The 18878-nt window shown below is 53.6% G+C and overlaps 1 protein-coding gene across 1 annotated transcript in view; it reads left to right on the top strand.

Moving 5' to 3' along the window:
• The window catches only part of ARHGAP35 (Rho GTPase activating protein 35), a 138367-nt gene extending 121726 nt beyond the window's left edge, over nt 1-16641 (top strand). Inside the window, exons 4-7 of the mRNA XM_059666065.1 lie at nt 6650-6727; nt 8659-8790; nt 15223-15328; nt 16073-16641. Coding sequence (XP_059522048.1) covers nt 6650-6727; nt 8659-8790; nt 15223-15328; nt 16073-16430 — 674 coding nt within the window. The 3' untranslated portion in view covers nt 16431-16641. The remainder of the gene's footprint in view (nt 1-6649; nt 6728-8658; nt 8791-15222; nt 15329-16072) is intronic.
• Nucleotides 16642-18878: the final 2237 nt, after the last annotated feature.

The following is an 18878-nucleotide window of genomic DNA, read 5'->3' as shown; positions in this document are numbered from 1 at the left end:
AGTGAGCCGGTTTAAATCCTGCCCCCACTACTTACCAGCTCTGTGGCCTTGAGTAAACGGTTTAGCCTCTCGGAGCTCCATTGCTCTCTGTAAAAAGGGATAAAGCCCAGCTGGCATGGCTCAGGCTGAGCATCGACCTATGAACTAGGAGGTCACAGTTAGAGTCCCAGTCAGGGCACATGCCCAGGTTCAGGTTGTGGGCTCAATCCCCAGTGTGGGGCATGCAGGAGGCAGCCGATCAATGATTCTCTCTCATCATTGATGTTTCTATTTCTCTCTCTCCCTCTCCTCTCCTCTCTGAAATCATTAAAAGTATGTATTTTTTAAAAGGGAATAAAAATATTAATATCTACCTCAAGGAATTATTGGGTGGATTCACTGTGATAATTCTAGTGAAGAGCTTAGAAAAGTGCCTGGCCTTTTAAAATTATTATTATTTCAGTGTTCGGCCTTTTATATTACTCCCTTCCCTATGCGTAATCTCCGTATTCACATCGCAACAAAGTTATTTATTAACCATCTGATGTTTGATGAGGAGCCCATGCTCTGAGAGGTGGAGTGGTTTGTCCCCAGTCACTCAGCCACCATAAGACAGGACCAAATCAGAACTGAGGTCACGTGGGTGTCGAAGCCCATGCATTTTTAAAATATTTTTCTGTAGACTGGCCTGTTTTGGCTGAGCCCTAGGCATAGGCCATGCCTACAGGCAGGTGCTGCTCTTGAAGCTTGTTAAGAGTTTAGAGAAAAGAAAAGGAAATGGCAGGCGTTATGCTGTAGGCTTTGCTTAGGTTATCTCATTCATTCCTGCAGCAGTCTAAGAAAGTAGGTGTTAATCCATTATCTAGTGACTCTAGTCAGATGAGCGGAAGTTAGGGTCAAGATTCGAACCCATGTCTCCCTGACAGCAAAATTCCTCCACTTGCTAACTTCCTTTCCACTTAGGTCATTAGCATAATATTTACTCCCTCAGCCCTTTGCTAAGGTCTCCTAAATGCACACCAGCAGGTATGAAATGGGCACTCTTCTCTCTGTTGTGCAGAAAAGGCAATTGAGACACAGTTGCCCAGGGTCTTACATCCAGCAAGTGGCTTCTGCTTTCGACCTAAATACTCTACTGTTCCCTTGTCCTTTCATCTCCCATGGAGGCGGGGGCGCTGCCGTGTGGGCCTCAGAAGGCGATGGGCTATATAGACACACAGTTGGCATTTGACCCAAAAGGAGAGCCTCTTACTCTGGGGTTCCCCAGAGGTCAGTCCTCGCCAAGACAGTTTGGATATTTTTATGCTCAAGGGCGTTTCCTTCTCTCCCTGAGTTCTCAGCACCCCTCTAGCCTTGAAATCTGGCCTGCCTGAGACTTTCCTCTTAGAGAAGGACATGGGCTATTACATGTGTTTCTTTCCACAAAAGTTGTTGGTAGTTAAGACCTATCTGGTGTGGGAGCACTGGCAGCTCCAATTAAGTTTCTTTAAAGGACTAAAGTGCTGAGTTTTTATATCTAAATATAGAAGGTAAAAAAAAAAAAAGTCAGAGTGTGACTTGGAGGAAGAGTGATTTGTTCTAGAAAGGAAACGGGGGAAACTGAGTCCTGGTGTGACTGAGCAGAGGTGCAGTCTGGCCTGGGCTGACTCGGAAAGATTCTGGCCAAGAGCACAGGTGCTGAGACATGGTGCTTGCGATCCAGGAATAAAAACTTGTTTGGACGTTTCAGAAAACCAGACACATACCAGGGTAGGAGGCGATTCTCCTCTTGATTTCCAAGCTCCTGCTGGTCGCCCGTCCATTTTCCTAATGCCTCTAGTCTGCCAAGTAAGTGCCACAGGCATCTCTCAGGAGCCAGGCCAGCAGCATTTGCTGTGATGGGGAAATCGCAGTGAGCACCTCCTGGCTGGCATTGGTGGGCCGTCTAGCCTTCCTATGGCACCAAACATTCGTGCGGGCGACTACACCTGACAGGCTCTGGAAAGGAGCACCTCTGCCCTGTGGGCGCTCCGTGAATAGCGAAGAGAAGAACAAGGTCGCTCTGCTTTTCTCTTGGCTATTTTTAAACGTTTTTATAGAAGTCATACCTGGCCAAGGCTAAAAGTTTCAACAATGCATGAGGGCTTGCTTAAAAATAAAAGCAGCCCTGGCTGGCATGGCTCGATGGTTAGAGTGGAATTGAACCCCGGACCCTTCAGTTTGCAGGCCAACGCTCTGAGACAAACCGGTCAGGGCAATTGCAGCAATTTTAATACTTTTTGAAAATGCTTTGTTCCTAAAGTATCTGATATTTATTTTTCCTTGTGTATCATCTCTCCCCTCCCCCCCCCCCCCCCCAATTTTATTGAATGATGGAATTCAGGAGTCAGAGAGACCTTAGAGGCCTGAGCCATGTTCTAGAGTGGCAGTTCTCAAAGTGTAGCTCCCTGACCAGCCAGGATCTACATCACCCAGAATATGTGAAATGCAGAGTCTCGGGCCAGAGAGAGAGAAAGAATCAGAAACTTCTACGGTAGAACCTATATTATAACAAGCCCTTCAGGAGATTTGGATTCATGTGCGATTTTGAGAACCAATGATTTCAAACATAAAAGTGAAAAAAATGAAGGCTCTAGGATGGAATGAGATTCACATCTCAATCCACTCTGATCTTGTGCATGTTACTTACCCCTTAGCCTCTGCATTCCCATCTCTAAAATGGGGTTAGTGATAACCTCTCTGGGGCTGGGTGCGAGTTACTGTAAAATGTACAGTAAGCACTTAGCATTATGTGCCTCCCACATAGGAAGCAGTCGGTAAATGGTTTATTGTTGTTCTTACTATCTTCCTAGACCAGATACTATCTTTTTAAACAGCATTCCAGACAGATGGCTATCCGTGAGGAGGGAGTTCAAAAGCTCTGGCCCATTCCAAGGAGTGACAGCTGTAACTGCATAATTTCATATACGGAGAGATTTGCCTTCCTGTCATTTCCATTCTTAGTTGGAGCTCTGCTCTCTTGAGCCTTTGGAACAAAACTGTTCTACATGGCAGTTCGGATATTTGAAGATAGTGACCTTGGCCATTCTGAACTTTGTCTTGTTCTATTCCCAAAGATTAACTTAAACATAAAACAGAGTAGATATTTGAAACCATTAAGGATTTTTTTTTTTTTTTTTGAAGTAAAAAGGCCTCTCTCCGAGACTACTTGGGTAGAAGGGTCTTTGGCGATTTCTGTGTGTAGACATACCCCACAGTTTAAGGTTAAAGCTCTCCCAGATGGACTTGTGGGCATGGAACAGACATTGTGGTTGGGGCTACTGTTGGCAAGGCCTGTGCTTTCTGCTGGCAGGTGTGAGCCAGTCACCCCTAGAGTGTTCCTGTGTGGGCCCGTGGGTCCCAGGACACCCCCCCCCCTTAGAATCCAGCCCCTCTGCCTGCAGCACCCCAGCCCTTTCTGCTCTGGTCTGGGCTCCTTGGCTGCCCATGCCTGTCAGGTGCCCTGGTTCTCACCTGCATCCTCACCCATGTCACTTGATGGCACTAGCCCTCCGTTTTACTAACAGCCTTCACGGCATTTGAAGTCTGCTCTGCAGTTTTTGTTTTTATTTAATTGATGTCTAATTAGTAGTTGTATTGGCCAAGCAAATAATAGCTTTTCTAAATTATGTTATGGTATTGTGTAGGGCAGCGGTGGAATTACTATTTTAAAATGGGATTTCGTAAAGTAAACATGCATCCGCATTACAGGAAATACTAAGTTGATGATTAATTGATGCTGTGGAGCTGGCCTTGCACTTTCAAATGCTTCCCTTTTGGTTATCATGGATCTAGGGAGGTTTCGGCAGCCCATACCTCTGAAAATCTCCAGGTAACTAATTTGCACTTGTTTTCTGCCCTGTGGTGCTGGGCAAGTGGCCATTAGGAGAAAATGCAGAGGACTGCTCTGTCTGAGCTGAAGGTCAGGGTTGCAGAGATGATGGAATGGCCTGAGGCTGTGAAGGTCTGAAGTTGAGAGAGTGCCTTTCCACACTGGGGCTCCGGGAGGGCAGTGCGACATTGTCAAGGACTTCGGAAGCTCCTGCTGCTCGTTTCCTTTGTATTGGAGAGGGATGATAGGTCAAGAGAAGACTACCTAGGAAATAGTTTTTTCAACCCAGTGGTGAAGCCTTGAGCCTGCTGACACATACCCACCCAGGGCTTGCCCAAATGTGGATGGTTTCGTGTATAAGCATGTGATATGCGTCACTGGAGATGTGAAATAAGTAGGAAGTTTAAATACATCTGTGAACAGTTTAGAGAAGTCACTGAGGAAAGAGGCCATCGTAAAATTACTAACTAGGCATGGAGCACAAGGTCCAGCCCCTGGCCTCTGACCTTTGGGTTGACAGCAGGAGGGGCTGTACCATCTACAAAGCTACCAGAATGCCGAGGGCCAGTGGACTTTACTCAAGTGTGGAATTTCTGGGAGGAAAGACTGGTCTGGACTTCAGCCTGGTGGATAAATGTCAAGTGACTTCCGGAACAGTGTGGACACAGAGGGTGGGAAAGGCCCTGGACTTAGACCAGTCTACCTCTTACCCGCTGTGAGTGTGGGCCAAGGCCTTTCTGAACCTCGTTTTTCTCCTTTGTTATCCCTTTATTTAGTAGCTCCTACTGTTGGGGACTGAGGAGTCAGTGGTATTATCATTCTTTAATAAATGAATGAGGGTGGGTGGATGCAGGAAAGCACTTTCATTCCAAAGGGGGGGGGGGGCAGTGGGAAAGGCCACCACTGAGCCGGGGTCCATCTGGAGCCTCAGGTTAGACAATGTCCGCCCCTCTCTCACCTCACCGATTGCGGTGATGGCAAACTCCTTCATCAGCTAGACATTGCACCATAGGGTGTCCTTGGGACCGATTCATTAACCCCCTTTTCTCTGGGGTGAAAGACCGGTCTGCAATTAACAGCTTTTAAAGCCAGGGAATTGGTGACTTTTGCTTCTGTGTTCTTCAAAGTTCACCTGCCACTAATCTGGGGCCCCAGGAACAGGCAGACTGGCTGCTTTTATCTCACCTGATGGGTCCCTCTGCAGAGGAGCCTACTGACTGACTGCAGGGCCCGGCCCTCTCTCCCTGCCTGCGCTGCCTTCTGGTGTGTGTGCGGTGGTAGCTCAGGCACTGCCTCAGGGCCCCACCCGCCGGCCACAGCTGCTCGGAGCCAGTCTTCAGGAGGGACCAGGATTGGTTTGGCCCTGAGACCCCGTCTTGGTTTTCACAGGGACTTAATTGTCCTTTAGATGGTGATGGAAGGAGGCCACAGTGGACTTCCCTTCCCTGGAAGGGGAGATGGAGTCAGTGGACAGTGCTTAGAATCTACTCTGCCAAGGGGAAGAAATAGAAACTAAACTAAGAATAGGAAAACCCGTATTAGGCATAAAAACAAAGGAAGACATCATAAAGGAAATGACTGGTCTTGAAAACCTAAAATTTTTAAATTATGTACTTTAAAAAATGTAATACACAAAAGTAGGAGACCAGTAACAAAAAGGCAAAAAATGTAAATGTTTATAACATTAACACAGGCAATTGCTTAATATTCTAAGACTTCTTTCAAGTACAAAATGAGAAGAACCACTCTTACAGGAAAATAAACAAGAATGTGAATAGGAAATTCACAAAGTGAGAAATACACACTGCCAAGAATCTGTTATACTTACTAGCTATCCAAAAAAACATAATTGTGGGTTATTTCTAACAGCGAAAACTTGGGAAAACCTAAATGATTAACAATAGGACTATTTTTAAAGTTATTATATCCTTTGATGTCTTTAAAATTATATTGTAAAAAAAAAGAAGAATAGTTAATGACTAGAGTAAGTTCATAACATACTAGTAGTTGGTAAGTGAAAAGGGTGGGTTAAGAGAATATTACCTCCCTTTTGTTAAAAAAAATTTTTAATTCAAAAGTATACATCAAACTGTGGACAAAGTTATCTTTGGCTGATGTATTTCTATATTATTTTTATTTTTTCAAAATCAAGTATTTTAAATTTTTAATTGAAAAAGAATATGGGGGGCCTGGCTGGTGTTGCTCAATGGTTAGAGCGTCGCCCCACGCACTGAAGGGTCAAGGGTTTGATTCCCAGTCAAGAGCATGTATCTGGCCCTGACTGGTTTGGCTCAGTGGATAGAATGTCAGCCTGCGGACTCAAGGGTCCCAGGTTCAATTCCAGTCAAGGGCATGTACCTTGGTTGCAGGTACATCCCCAGTGGGGAGTGTGCAGGAGGCAGCTGATCAATGTTTCTCTCTCATCAATGTTTCTCACTCTCTATCCCTCTCCCTTCCTCTCTGTAAGAAATCAATAAAAATATATTTAAAAAAAAAAAAAAAGAGCATGTATCTGGGTTGCAGGTTTGATCCCTTACCCCAGTTGGGGGGTGCACAGGAGGTAACCAATCAGTGTGTCTCTCACATTGAAGTTTTCTCTTCCCTACTCTCTACCCCTTCCTTCCTCTCTTACATTCTCTAAAACTCAGTGGGGAATAAAAAGAATATGGGGGAAATAGGTTGAAGCATCTAGGAAATCGCTTTAGCCCTTTCCCCTCTCATGGAAGGTGCCTCATGCTCTCCCCTTCTCTCCTCGAGTCTGTCCCCTCAGTCTCTGCTCTCCACTGCCTGCACCTAAGACACCTGCTTGTTTCTCCTCAGGACTGAGCACTGAAGGCATCTATCGGGTCAGCGGGAACAAGTCAGAGATGGAGAGTCTGCAGAGACAGTTTGATCAAGGTAAGGCCACAGCCTGCTGAGCATCGGAGGCCGGAGCCAGTCAAGGCGACCACAACAGCCAACCTGCCAGTGGAGCCCCTTGAGGGAGCTGCAGTTCAGCCCTGGGGGTGCTCCTGCCACACACAGCCCCAGAGCAAGAGGTGCTGGCTTGGTGACTGAGAAACAGAAAGCATTTGGCCCCAGTTAGGATCGCCTCCATGGTCACACTGCCACAGAGGAGGAGCAGGCCCTGTCAGCAGACGGAAACATCCCCCTGCCAAGCCTGTGTCAGCCCATCCCCTCCCACAGACACTGTTCGGGTCACCCTGGCACAGGCCTCCTTCGCCACTGGAGGGCCTGGCCTCGCTGGGACTGGGCTGTGCAGGCGTAATTACATGCGCATGGTATAAAGTTGGGTTGAGAAGACAAACTTGTTTTGCCAGGTCCCCTTCCCACAAAGGAGTGCCCCTCTCACAAAGTCCCTGCAGGAGAGAGAAAGCAAGGGGACATTTGTGATTAGCTGAGCCCTGGGACGCTGAGCTCTCGTGAATTAGACTTGCTCTTAGCAGGACTCCCGTCTCCTGAGCTAGGGCAGCTCTGAAAGGCCAAACCTATTTCACCCCAACATTCGGCCAAACTCTGCCCCTTAGCACTGAGCATTCTGTGGGACGAGAAGTCTCACCCACCGGTGCCAGAGCAGGAGCAGATGAGCCAAAGCAATCAAAGTTCTCAGATGTCACTGGCCAGGGAGGAAGGTAACCTAAGGATCAAAGTAGGGTCAGACTAAATGCACGGCTGGGCCTGAGGGGACCAAGCCAGGCTCAGAAGCCAGGCAGCCTGTGCGGGCTGCGTGACAGAGCAGCTGCCAGTGCACAGCCGGGAGCAGGCTCCCTGCCCAAGCACCAGGGCCATCGCACTGCAGCACCACAGTCAGTCTGCTAGCGGCCCGTGGGGAGAGGTGACACGAGAAAAGGGACGCATGTTCATCTTTTGGGCTAGGAAGCATGAGGTCTATATGAGGGTGTTGCCACGCCCTTGGGTATGCACTTGTACCGTATATACAAGAATCTGTGCCCTGACCGGTGTGGCTCAGTGGATAGAGCGTCAGCCTGCGGACTCAAGGGTCCCAGGTTCGATTCCGGTCAAGGGCATGTACCTTGGTTGCGGGCACATCCCCAGTAGGGGGTATGTAGGAGGCAGCTGATTGATGTTTCTCTCTATCCCTCTCCCTTCCTCTCTGTAAAAAAATCAGTAAAATATATTAAAAAAAAAAAAAAGAATCTGTAACAGCTTATCCCCCCAAAATGGGACCAGCTACTGACTATCAGTCGATGATTTCTTACAAATCAGGAGTGCAGTCAAGTCTGAAAAGAAAAAATTAGAGACCGAGGTCAATGGTGTTATAAGCTGAGGGGCCAGAGGGAAAAGAACGAGTCTGTCCTACCATCAAAAGGGATGAAGATGGGGGCAGCAATCAAGACTGTTGCAGGGTATTTTTTTCTTTTTTATTGAATTTCTTGGAGTGACAGTGGTCAAGATTGTTTGTAATGTGTTTGCAGCCCACCATGAAAAGTGAGCCAGCTTTTTAGGAAAGCACCTTCCTTTCTTCCCGTGGAGGGATGGGTGTCAGGAAAAGGGAGCAGCACGCCCAGGTGGACATAGGGAGCTCACTGATGGCACAGAGGAGGGGGTGCGGCTCCTCCTCACAGGGTGACCTTGGAAGGAGGTGTTGGCTGTCGGCCTCTGCGAATCTGAGAACCTTCTTTTAGCAGCACCAGGGATGCTCCAGTCCAGTCTGTGGTCATCCTGAGGCCCTGCCCAGGCTCCAGGCCAGTCCTGGGCAGCACCCCAGGGTCCTCAAGGTCTCCCTGACTTCCCCCAAGCACAGGGTTTTCCTTTTGCTTCTGCACAGCTTAGATCGACCTGGCCTCACTCTTCCAACTTCCTTTCAGACCACAACCTGGACTTGGCAGAGAAAGACTTCACAGTGAATACCGTGGCTGGTGCCATGAAGAGCTTTTTCTCAGAGCTGCCTGACCCCCTGGTCCCCTACAACATGCAGATTGATCTGGTGGAGGCGCACAGTGAGTACCTGCAGCCCGCCTGACCGCATTGAGCACTGAGGGAGAGGGGAGGCGGGCAGCACCATAGGAATGGGTCCTGCCCTCGGGGGCGGGCACTGTGGCTCTTGGAGCTGAGATTTAAAGGACATAAGGAAAGGGAACTAGATGACACCAAAGGGACTTGCAAATGAGGCTCCTGCCTTTGAGGGCCAGAGGTTCTTCTCTGGGGGTCCCTCCCAAGCTCCATGAGTTACGAGCCCAGTTTGGGTGTCCAATTCCGATGGAATCCGTGCTCCTTTGCTAGTGCATATTGTGATATTCTCTGACCCTTCGTTTTCTATGTTGCTGTCCCTACTCCTGTTTATGAAATGAGATTAGGAAAGTTACAGAGGCGGGGCTACAACAGGCCCTGTTAAGAGGTAGATGCTACTTTCCTTTCCCTGCCTCTTCCTCACGCCTCTCCTCCTATCAGCCAGCCCCTGAGGGAAAGGGACGGGCCAGTGGCCCAGCTAGATGATCACTTGGGGCTACGGCAACTTAGCACCTTGTTTAAGGGCCATCTTCGCATGCTCTCCGCCTGCCCTGGCAGCTGCTCCTGCCCTGGCCTGCCTCTCAGGCCGGGCCGTCCCCCTGGGCAGCCTTTCCTGGGCTTGGTGTAGTTCTGAGGAGGGGACCTGACCTCTTGGAGCTTCCCACGTGTAGCACTTTCTACTCTTGTTAGCCAGAGGCAGCCTTCCTAACTTGTACTTCGGGTAGACCAAGCCCAGAAGCAGCCATTGCTCTGCAGCAGAAGGAAGTGTCTGCCAGTGACCAAGGGGTGCCATGTTCCCCAGGACGTCAGTCTCATCCTGTCACTGCCCAACTCAAAGGAGGGAGGATATTTTTGTTGTCGTCGTTTTGGGGTTTTTTTTTTTTTTCATTGATTTTAGAGAGAGAGGAAGGGAATGGAATAGAGCAATAGAAACATTGATGAGAGAGAATCATTGACCGGCTTCCTCCTGCACACCTCCTACTGGGAATCAAACCGGTGACCTCTCGGTTTATGGGTCAGCACTCAACCACTGAGCCACACTAGCGGGACTGAGAAGAGGGAGTTCTAAGCAAGCACAATTTACTCACAAGGCTGGTATGACACAAATTTGAGGGAGGTCTCAAACCAGCAGAGCTTTAAGTTCTGGGTCACGGACTCCGAGTGGCTTCAGTGACTAGAGGTGCTGGCGGAAGGCCACCCCTGCACTGCGGAGGTGCCCCTGTCAGGACCTGACTGCTGCAGGCTCAGGGCCCCTGCATCACCTTCTGTGATGTTTGTTTCCACCATATTTTATCCACATGGTCTTGCCAGATTAAAGCTGTTTATAGCTCCTAATCCTGCCCAAGCCCACCAGGGATGGGGCAGAGTTCTGGGGCGTCATAGCTCATCTGGCCTTTCCCATCTGCCTTCTCGGGACAGGAGTCGGGTTTCTCCAGATGACTTAGGGTGGGGACAGGTGTCCGCTTCTTCTTTGATCCTGCATTCTGATAGAGGTCCTCCCAGCAATCCCTGCTCCAGCAGACTCCAGGCTGGCCCTGATGTGAAACACGTAGGAAATCTCCACTGGAGCCAGCTTTCTTTCAGCCTGGGCTGTTCTCTCGGCTGAAGTTAGGGAGAGGAGGCAGGGGCTGGTACCCAGCTTGCTAGGAGCTAGGGGGATTCCTGTCAGCATTTGTCTTGACTTGGCGCCATCTAGAGGCTAGTAGAGTCCTGGCACCCAACAGAATCCCATTGTTTCTGTGGGAATTGCTGACATAGCATGTTTTTGTTTTTTAGGGGGGTTGGGAGCAGGGGAGGGAGGTGTTATTGATAGGCAATCAGCTGCCCTTCCTCCTGCAGCTTCCGCAACTTCCAGCGCCGAGGAAGGGAGCTTCTTGCTGCCACTGCAGCCTGGAAAAGGGTGGAGATTTTCTGCTTCCTCTTCCTATTGTGTTTCCTGTGCCCCCAGCTAGTCAGCTGGGTCTCTGTCTTGAACCTGGTTGGGGGGAGTGACCTGGCACCTCTGACAGCCAGCGCTCACTGAGTGAAGGGTGGGGCTGTGTGTGTCAGGGGTGGTTAACTGAGCCAGAGACAGCCACCAGGCAGTACCAGAGTGAGTGTTCAGGGACATGGAACAAAGATTCTTAAGCCCAAAAGTAGCTGTTCCCAGCCTGGCTGGGTTTCCATGGCAACATCAACTTGACCAGCTCTTTCCACTTAATACCTAAGAACTGTTGTGCCTGTGTGTATTCAGGGCTTGGAAATGGTTTCAGATCCCATCACAACAAATACCAAGGTCACTATCAAATTGTTCTGTTAGCTCTGTAATTTCACAATATTGGACATGCTGAAAATGTGCCCACAAAATAAGAGATTTTTGTGATTATTCACCAGTCATCTTTCTACCATGTTCAAGGTGATGTGTGGGAGATTGAGAAATGAAGAACAGCATACCGCTAGGGAGTGGCAAGCTGAGGCTTGACCTTCGGTGCTGAGACATTGTCCCTGCCCTCCCCGCATGCACATGTGAGCTGTTTGCCAGACAGGATGAAGCTAGCTGAGCTGGAAATGCAGAAAAGGCGGTGGTGGCGGAAGTAAGGAGAGGGCTTCATTGAAGAGGTGGCATGAGGCAGAGAAAACAGCTCTGACTTCCCCGTTCCATCTCCTCCTCACACCTCACCTCAGCATTCCCAAAGTGTCATCAGTTATTCTTGCTCCACACCTTCTCCTTTACCTCCCACAATACCCGTGGCCCCCGCCACCGGTCTGGTCCATCCAGTGCCACACAAGCACTGGCCTATGTCTTTTTGTGCCAGAGGAGCCCTGCACTTGGCCGCATCTCAGTGCAGAGGTTCTCAGGACCTTTGACTCCAGGAACCTGTAACTGCAAGCGAGATCCGTGTGCACATTTCAGTCCATAGAGACCAGTAGCTTTCCTCAGATTGTCAAAGGGATGTGTGACCCAAAATGGTTCAGGATGCAGCTCACCATCTTACCATCCCATTTACAGGTGAAACCATAGGGCCACAGATTCTAACCGACAGATGGCGCGGTCACCAGGCGGACCAGCCTCCCTGCTCACTGGGCTCTTGTTCACATGCTGCCTTATGATGTTGCTCATCCTGGGATCCTGCTTCCTCTTGTCTGTCCACAGAGCTGCCTAAGAGCGTGGGGTTGTCCCTCACCTCCTAGCACGTGCCAGTCCCTGCCTCGGGCTGGTGGGACACTGAGCAGGCTGCTGCGGGTTGTGCCTCTAGGACGACGCCCTGGAGTCATTTCCCACCTGTGGGAAAGGTGGGGACTGCACACGGCTGTGCCTGCGTGCCTCACCGAGGGGCGTGGCCCTGAGCTGGGTGTTGTCCTCTCCTGGTGGTGCCCGTGTGCCAGGTGGTCAAAGGTCATCAAGGATTTTCCTCTAGGCACTGTTGGGCACTGCAGATCCAAGCCTAGAGCCTGTTGGCAGCCTGGATGCCAAAGATGGCAGCAGAGTGGCACAACCAAAGCAAGACTGGTGTTTGAGATCAGGGCTCCTGGCACCAACTTATGTGACCTTAAACCAGTATTTTTACTTCTTTGAGCCTGGGGTTATCTGTCTATCGTGAGGGATGCGATGAGCTAGTCTCTGAGGTCCACGGTGGCGTCCGGCAGTCCCCTCTTCTTCCTCCTGAGTTCTGTGGACTCAGTTGTTGTAAGTTGCCTGGTCTGTGTCCAGACTTTGTCTTGCCTCTCCTTGAGTGTCTTGCTTTCACCTGACACCTGGAGGGGGCACTGCAGTGTGGTGGAAGGCAGGTGATCCAGAGCAGGGGTGCTGGCCCCGGAGACAGCCTGGGGCCCTCCCCACCTCCCCTCACCAGCCTGTGCGGTAAACCCAGCCCCACCTTCACTCAGGTGGTGGTGAGGGCTGCACCGAAAGCGACTGCACTCCGGCATACCCGGCCGGCACTCCGGCATACCCGGCCGGCACTCCGGCATACCCGGCACTGAGAGATCCCTGTGCCGGGGCTGGGCTGGCGAGGCTGCCGGTGTGAGCCCGGAGTGGGTCCCTTGGCGCTGGTGGGGCTTTGCTTGCCTGAGGGAAGTGAACAAGGTCGGGTCAGCAGGACATCAGCACGACGGCAGATGCAGGGCCCGGCTTTGCCCTGGGAGGCTTCCTGGTGCTCTCCTTCACGGCCTCCCCCCCCCCCCCCCCACTCGCCTGATGCTCCTCCGCGCCGTGGACGCCTGTGCCACGAAGCCAGTGGGAGAGAGGGAGCGGGAGCACCGGAGGCGGCCATGGAGGCCCCTGCCGGGCACCTCGCTGTGTCAGGAAGGAGGGTGGCGTTCCGGGTGTGGTCCGTAATTACTATCAAAGCAGCTCCGTGAGCCCCGCCCTGCCCCTCCTTCTCCCCAAGGAAGAGAGAGGAAGCAGCCCTCCTTGTTGCTTGGCGGAGAGGAAGGAGGGGCATCCAGGGCAGACGGAGGCCTGGCCAGCCCCGCTTCCTGCCTCCAGCCAGGGGGGCGGTGAGGCTGCCTGTAGGTGGAGGTGCTGCGGCTGTGGGAGAGCCGCACCACAGCACACACGGCCGCGAGGGAGACCTGTGCTGAGCTCGCATCGAAGGGCACGGTGGTTTTACTGCGTGACACAGCCCTGCACACGCTCCTCCTCTGGGAGCCGCTTACTGCTTTTAAGTAAACTTTTTCTTGAAACTTAACAGGAAAGGGTTCTGGAACTCAAGGCCAGAGACAAAGTGTGCCCTTGAGGTTGAACCCTTAAAATAAATCTTGGGTTCAGAGAAATGAAGCCGATAATGGCCCCACATAATTAGTTTCTGTGGTTTTTTGGGGGTTTTGTTTGTTTGTTTGTTTGTTTGTTTGTTTGTTTGTTTGTTTGTTTTTGGTCATTTTCTAACAAGCAAATGTTCCCAAAATACATATTTTTATCAAGTCACTCGCAGGTCAAAAAGTTTACCCAGTTTCATGCTCGTTGGCCTGCCAGCGAGAGCTCGCCACAGCTCGTCCTGCCCATCTCCGCAGCTTCCCCGTCACTGGTTTTCTGAAAGTCAGACTAGCTCCCAGGTGCTTCTTGTCTGAGCTCTTCCCGGGGCATCTTCGCCAAGGGAGGGAGGCACTGTCATCAGCCCTTTACACACAAGTGACTCCGATGTGTCACTTCCCCAAAGTCACACAGCTGCTTGGTGTCAGAGGCAGAATGCGCACCCAGGACCTTGTGGGTCAGGACTTCCCAGCAGGTTCTCTCTGCACCTCCCGCCCTCCCTGCCGGCTGTTTCTATTCCATCTGTCCTTCCAAGTCTAGCTTGAGCCAGACTTCCCTGCCTTGCCCCAGACCGACCCTCCGGCACACCCCCAACTGCACGGGCTTCCTAAAGAACCCGGGGTGTGGGGAGTGCACCAGCCTCCAGGGGCAGGCAGACGTGTGCGTGGCTTATTTGTGGGGAAAGGGGCTTGTGCCCCCAAACCAACGAGGAACCATCATATTTCTTAATGGACCCCCATCCAGCCACCCCCCAGTGCTCAGTGTGGGATCGCTGCCGATCTTCCTGGGACGACCCTGCGGTAGGAGCTGAGCCCTGGAGGCCTGGAGTGAGCCTTCACTTCCGAGAGGTGCCAGCGGGATACCCTCCCACGCCCAGAGCACCTGTCCGGCTGCCTGGCCCCGATGGCTCTCCCAGATGAGATGGCCCAGCCCAGAGGGCGCAGTGGTCCCCACTGAGGTTCTGCAGCCGCTCCGGGCCTCCGATTCCTCATCCTTGACATGGGGGACAGCCTGCCTCATGGCTTGTGAGGCACTGAAGCAGGCCTGGCGTGGGCCAAGTGTTTCCTCCTAGTGAGCTGGGTTCTCTCCTAGCACGTTAGGGTTTCATGATGGGCAAAGGGGGGCGGGGGATGTAGACCCTTCGATGGACTGCATGAGAAGCCCCCACTGTTTCCATCGGCTCTTCCTATGGGGGGGGGGGGTGTGGAGGTTCCTGTGGCTCCAGGAAAAGGACAGAGCCCTGCTTTTGTGACAAACTCCCTCCCTAGACAGTCGGTTGGCGTGGGTGGGTGGCAGCACTCACCCGTCTGGTCAGGAAGCAAGCGGGCTTTCTGCTTTGAGATGCCTGTCTCCAGGGGCAACCAGATGAGCAAAGAATGGTGTTCTTTATGGTGGAGCCTCTTTGGATCCTTGAGTCTCGGGTGGTGGGGGCCCGGAAGCTCCAGGCGCACAGTGCTCCCCTTGAGCGGGCGCCTAGGACCCAGAGGTGGGCCTGGCCCCGGGGCCGAGCCACTGCCAGGTGTGCCCCTTGGCACCAGCTCTGGGGGCGGGGGAAGGGGCTGGGCTTCCCCCAGAGAAGGCCCAACACACGCGCCCTCGGTGGCCACCCGCTGTCCGGGACCGGGGTCTGCTGGGAGCCCCGGACACCCCAGCCTCAGCCATGGAAGCCTCTGGTTTTCTCTTTCCTCAGAAATCAACGACCGCGAGCAAAAGCTGCATGCCCTCAAGGAAGTCCTCAAGAAGTTTCCGAAGGAAAACCATGAAGTCTTCAAATACGTCATCTCCCACCTAAACAAGTATGTTGCAGGGCTTGCTGCTTGGTCTTTTCTCCGCAGGAATCACCAGTCAGGGCCAGGGAGCAGCAGAATGAGGCTGAGCGAGGCTCCGTCCCCACCCAGCCTGCAGGGGTGCTGGTCCGCCTCCCCAGGGGGGGGCACTTCGGGCTCAGGCCCACCCTGGTTCTGTCTGAGAGAGGCCCGCGTGGCCCCAAGTGTGCCACAGTCCTCTCTCCAGTGTTCGTGTCCGTGGTATGTGACACCTCGCCACCCCAGGCACTGGGAAAGCCACCCCCCGTCCAGTGAGGGCAGGAGCTGCGGTCAGGAAACTGGTAACGGCACAGGCCCGTTTACCCACACGGACTGTCTGTTCCCAGACAGACCTGGTTTCATCTCGGCCCTGGCACTCTAGGAGCTCTGGCTGGACACACACTCCCCATCTGGCACAGCCAGAGCATTGTCACCCACTTCGGTGGTCTGGGCAAGAGTCCTGGAGGCAGTCTGTTCACCCCAAGGCTTGTGGGGGGCTCCTATGGGCCAGGGCCTCAGAGCCACCCCGGGGCTTGCCGTGTGGGGACACCGGAGCAGAGGACAGGGCACAAAGGCCTGTGCTTGCGCCTTTCCGTTCCCTGCTATGGTGGGCAGGCAGGAAGGACAGCCAGGTGACAGTGACCAGGGCACACACAGGAGACGGGGCAGGGCACAGAGCGCAGGTGGGCCCACTGTCCCTCAGAGCTCTGACCGTGAATTTGGTGTCACCTACAGAGTCAGCCACAACAACAAGGTGAATCTCATGACCAGTGAGAACCTCTCCATCTGCTTCTGGCCCACCTTGATGAGGCCTGACTTCAGCACCATGGACGCGCTCACGGCCACGCGGACCTATCAGACAATCATCGAGCTCTTCATCCAGCAGTGCCCTTTCTTCTTCTACAATCGGCCCATCAGCGAGCCTCCCGGCGCCACGCCCAGCTCCCCCTCTGCCGTGGCTTCCACCGTGCCCTTTCTCACCTCCACACCCATCACCAGCCAGCCATCACCCCCCCAGTCGCCTCCACCCACCCCCCAGTCCCCGATGCAGCCACTGCTCCCCTCCCAGCTTCAAGCTGAGCACACGCTGTGAGTCACCAAGTTCTGGGGCAGAAGGAAACCGTCTTCTCTCCGGTGAGGTGGGCTTTGGCCTGTGCACACCAGGCCCGCTGGGCAGGGGTGGGCAGGGTGTCCCCTCTGCCCTGTCACCTTCCCAAAACCTCAGCGGTAGCACCAGCCAGCAGTCCACCATAGGCTGGGCTGTCAGATGCCCCAAGCCCAGCTCTCAGGCCTGGGGCTGGCTACAGGCAGTGGCCCGGTGGGCCTCCCCTTTGTCATGGGCCCCTTGGAGGACTGAACCTGTCAGGCAGCAGCCCGTGGCCCTCGCCCGTTCACTGCCCCCTGACCCGCCTGCCCGCACACACTGGCCTCGGTGCATCGCCCGCTGCTTGGACACCCCTGGCCTTGGACAGCGGAAGGAGGAGGTTCCGAGATGCAGGCCACCCCGGGGCAGGGCTAGCAGCCTCAGAGAACACTTCCCGTCTGTCCCTTCCCACCATCTCTATGCCTGTCTAGCGTCCGTGTGGGACAGGGCTCTGCCGCCCCAAGTGCAGTGCTGAGGGAGCTTTGTGGCTGGATTAAGGGAGCGCAGCTTCCCCTCCGCCCCACACCCTCCCCTCACGGGCTTTGGGATACATTCCCTTTGCAGCCAAGGAACACTGGAAGGAAAATGGGAAAATCCAATAATTTTTAAAAAGAAAAAGGAAGACACTACCAGAAGAAAACTGCAGACCTCAAGATTCAGCTCTTTTCCCACCCCCTCGGAGAGGCAGACACGTGGAAGGTGGACCTTCTCTGACAGCAAAGCCAGGAGGCCCAGGGCTGATTGCCTGAGAGCCTGTTGGGGTCTCACTGTCACCAGGTCCCCCTTTCCCCAAAAGATGGTTTGAGCCCTTAGTGGGCAGCGCGGGGAGACCAGCAGACCAGCCTGGAATTGGTCTGCCTTTGGACACACTACAGGACTATGGACACACTACAGGACTATGGAAACACTACTTTGTGTGTGCGTGTGCGTGGGGGGAGTGGTACGCCTGTGGGGGGGGGACAGCTGAGGGTGCAGGGGTGCACCTGGGGGTTGTTGTAGTGTGTGTGGAGTTAGAGTCATTTTCATCCTGGGCCATAGAATGCCGCCAGCAGCGCTGCTTGTGGGGAATGGGCAGGGTACGGTGATTTGCCACCCACACTCATCCTTCATGCTCCCAGGCCCGCAGGCCCGCGAAGCCACAGGCACAGAAGCCATCAGTCACCAGAGCACCGTGCCTGCCTGTCACACCACCACCACCCCTCCTGTGGCCTGGCCCCTGGGAGAACCCTTCTCACACCCGCCTCTGCCCCACAACATGCAGTCCGCTAAGGCTGCCCCCGATATGGCTGCCCCCACTCCCTGCAGTGGAGAGCCTGACACTAAGGTACCCCAGTGTGCGGTAGAGGCCCCGCCCCGCATGCCACCCAGTCCTCCGGGTCTTTGCACTTTAAGCAGCACCTGTGGTCGATTCGAGGATGCTCTGGGTCACCTCAGCTGGGGAGGCTGACAAAGGGGTGCCTCGAAACAATGCCCAGCCCCAAGCGCTCCCTGTTGGCAGCAGAGGGCGGGCCTGCCCTGGCTCCCTGACACCCTCTGGACACGCTGGGCGCTTCTGCTTTAGTTCTTGTGCGGCTGACTAGGTGCTGGGGATGGCTGGCTGGCCCTGCGAGTTTACCCCTCTAGGAACACAAGTCAGAAAGCAAACCCCAGGTACCCGACTGCTCTGTGTAAGTGGTGGAGGGCGGTGTGTCCTCTCCTGGTTGGGGGTGCGGTGCCGGGCCTCAGGTCGGTGGGCAGGAGGGCGATGGCAGTGTCTAGTTTTCACCCGGGTCAGTAGGCCAGGCCCCGGGCAAGTGGGAATGCTCCATGGAGTTAGTCTCCCTTTTCTTAGGGCATCTCACCTGCTCCCAGTCAGCCCTTCAAGGTATTGGACGCAGTTAAAGGGAAACCGTGAGGGTGGCCCGGAGCCACTGTGCCCTGTGTGAACTAACAAAAGGGGCTTGGCTCCCTCCCATTGCCACACGGCCGCCTCCCCCGCTGGCACACTCCCACCTCGGCTCTGCACCAGGCCTCACCAGCCCCCACACCTGCATTCCCGCCACCCCATTCCTGAGACCTCAGACGGGGCGGAGCAACTGCTTCATGCCCTCACCCTGTCGGGGGAGCCTCTGGCCCTGCAGCGCCCCCTGGCAGCCGCTGGAGCAGCTGCAGGGCCCCTTCACGGTTGCCTCCGTCCAGTCAGGGCTCTGAAGGTGTGCGGGCGGCGGCTCCTGTCGCCCCATGGAGCCACCGTGGGCGGGAAACTCCATGGGTTTCCTTTGTTTCTATTTGCTCTGCTAGCCCTGTAGCGCCTCTTGTCTGCTTCTCCAGGCTGACTTGGGCTCGAGGACATTTCTTGGTGGTTCTAAGTTCCAGTCGGAGGTCTGTCTTCACACCAAATGGGCACCTGGGTGAGGG

This window comes from Myotis daubentonii, chromosome 15, assembly GCF_963259705.1.
Source record: "Myotis daubentonii chromosome 15, mMyoDau2.1, whole genome shotgun sequence".
Classification (NCBI taxonomy): domain Eukaryota; kingdom Metazoa; phylum Chordata; class Mammalia; order Chiroptera; family Vespertilionidae; genus Myotis; species Myotis daubentonii.
This window is presented reverse-complemented; position numbering and strand designations above follow the sequence as displayed.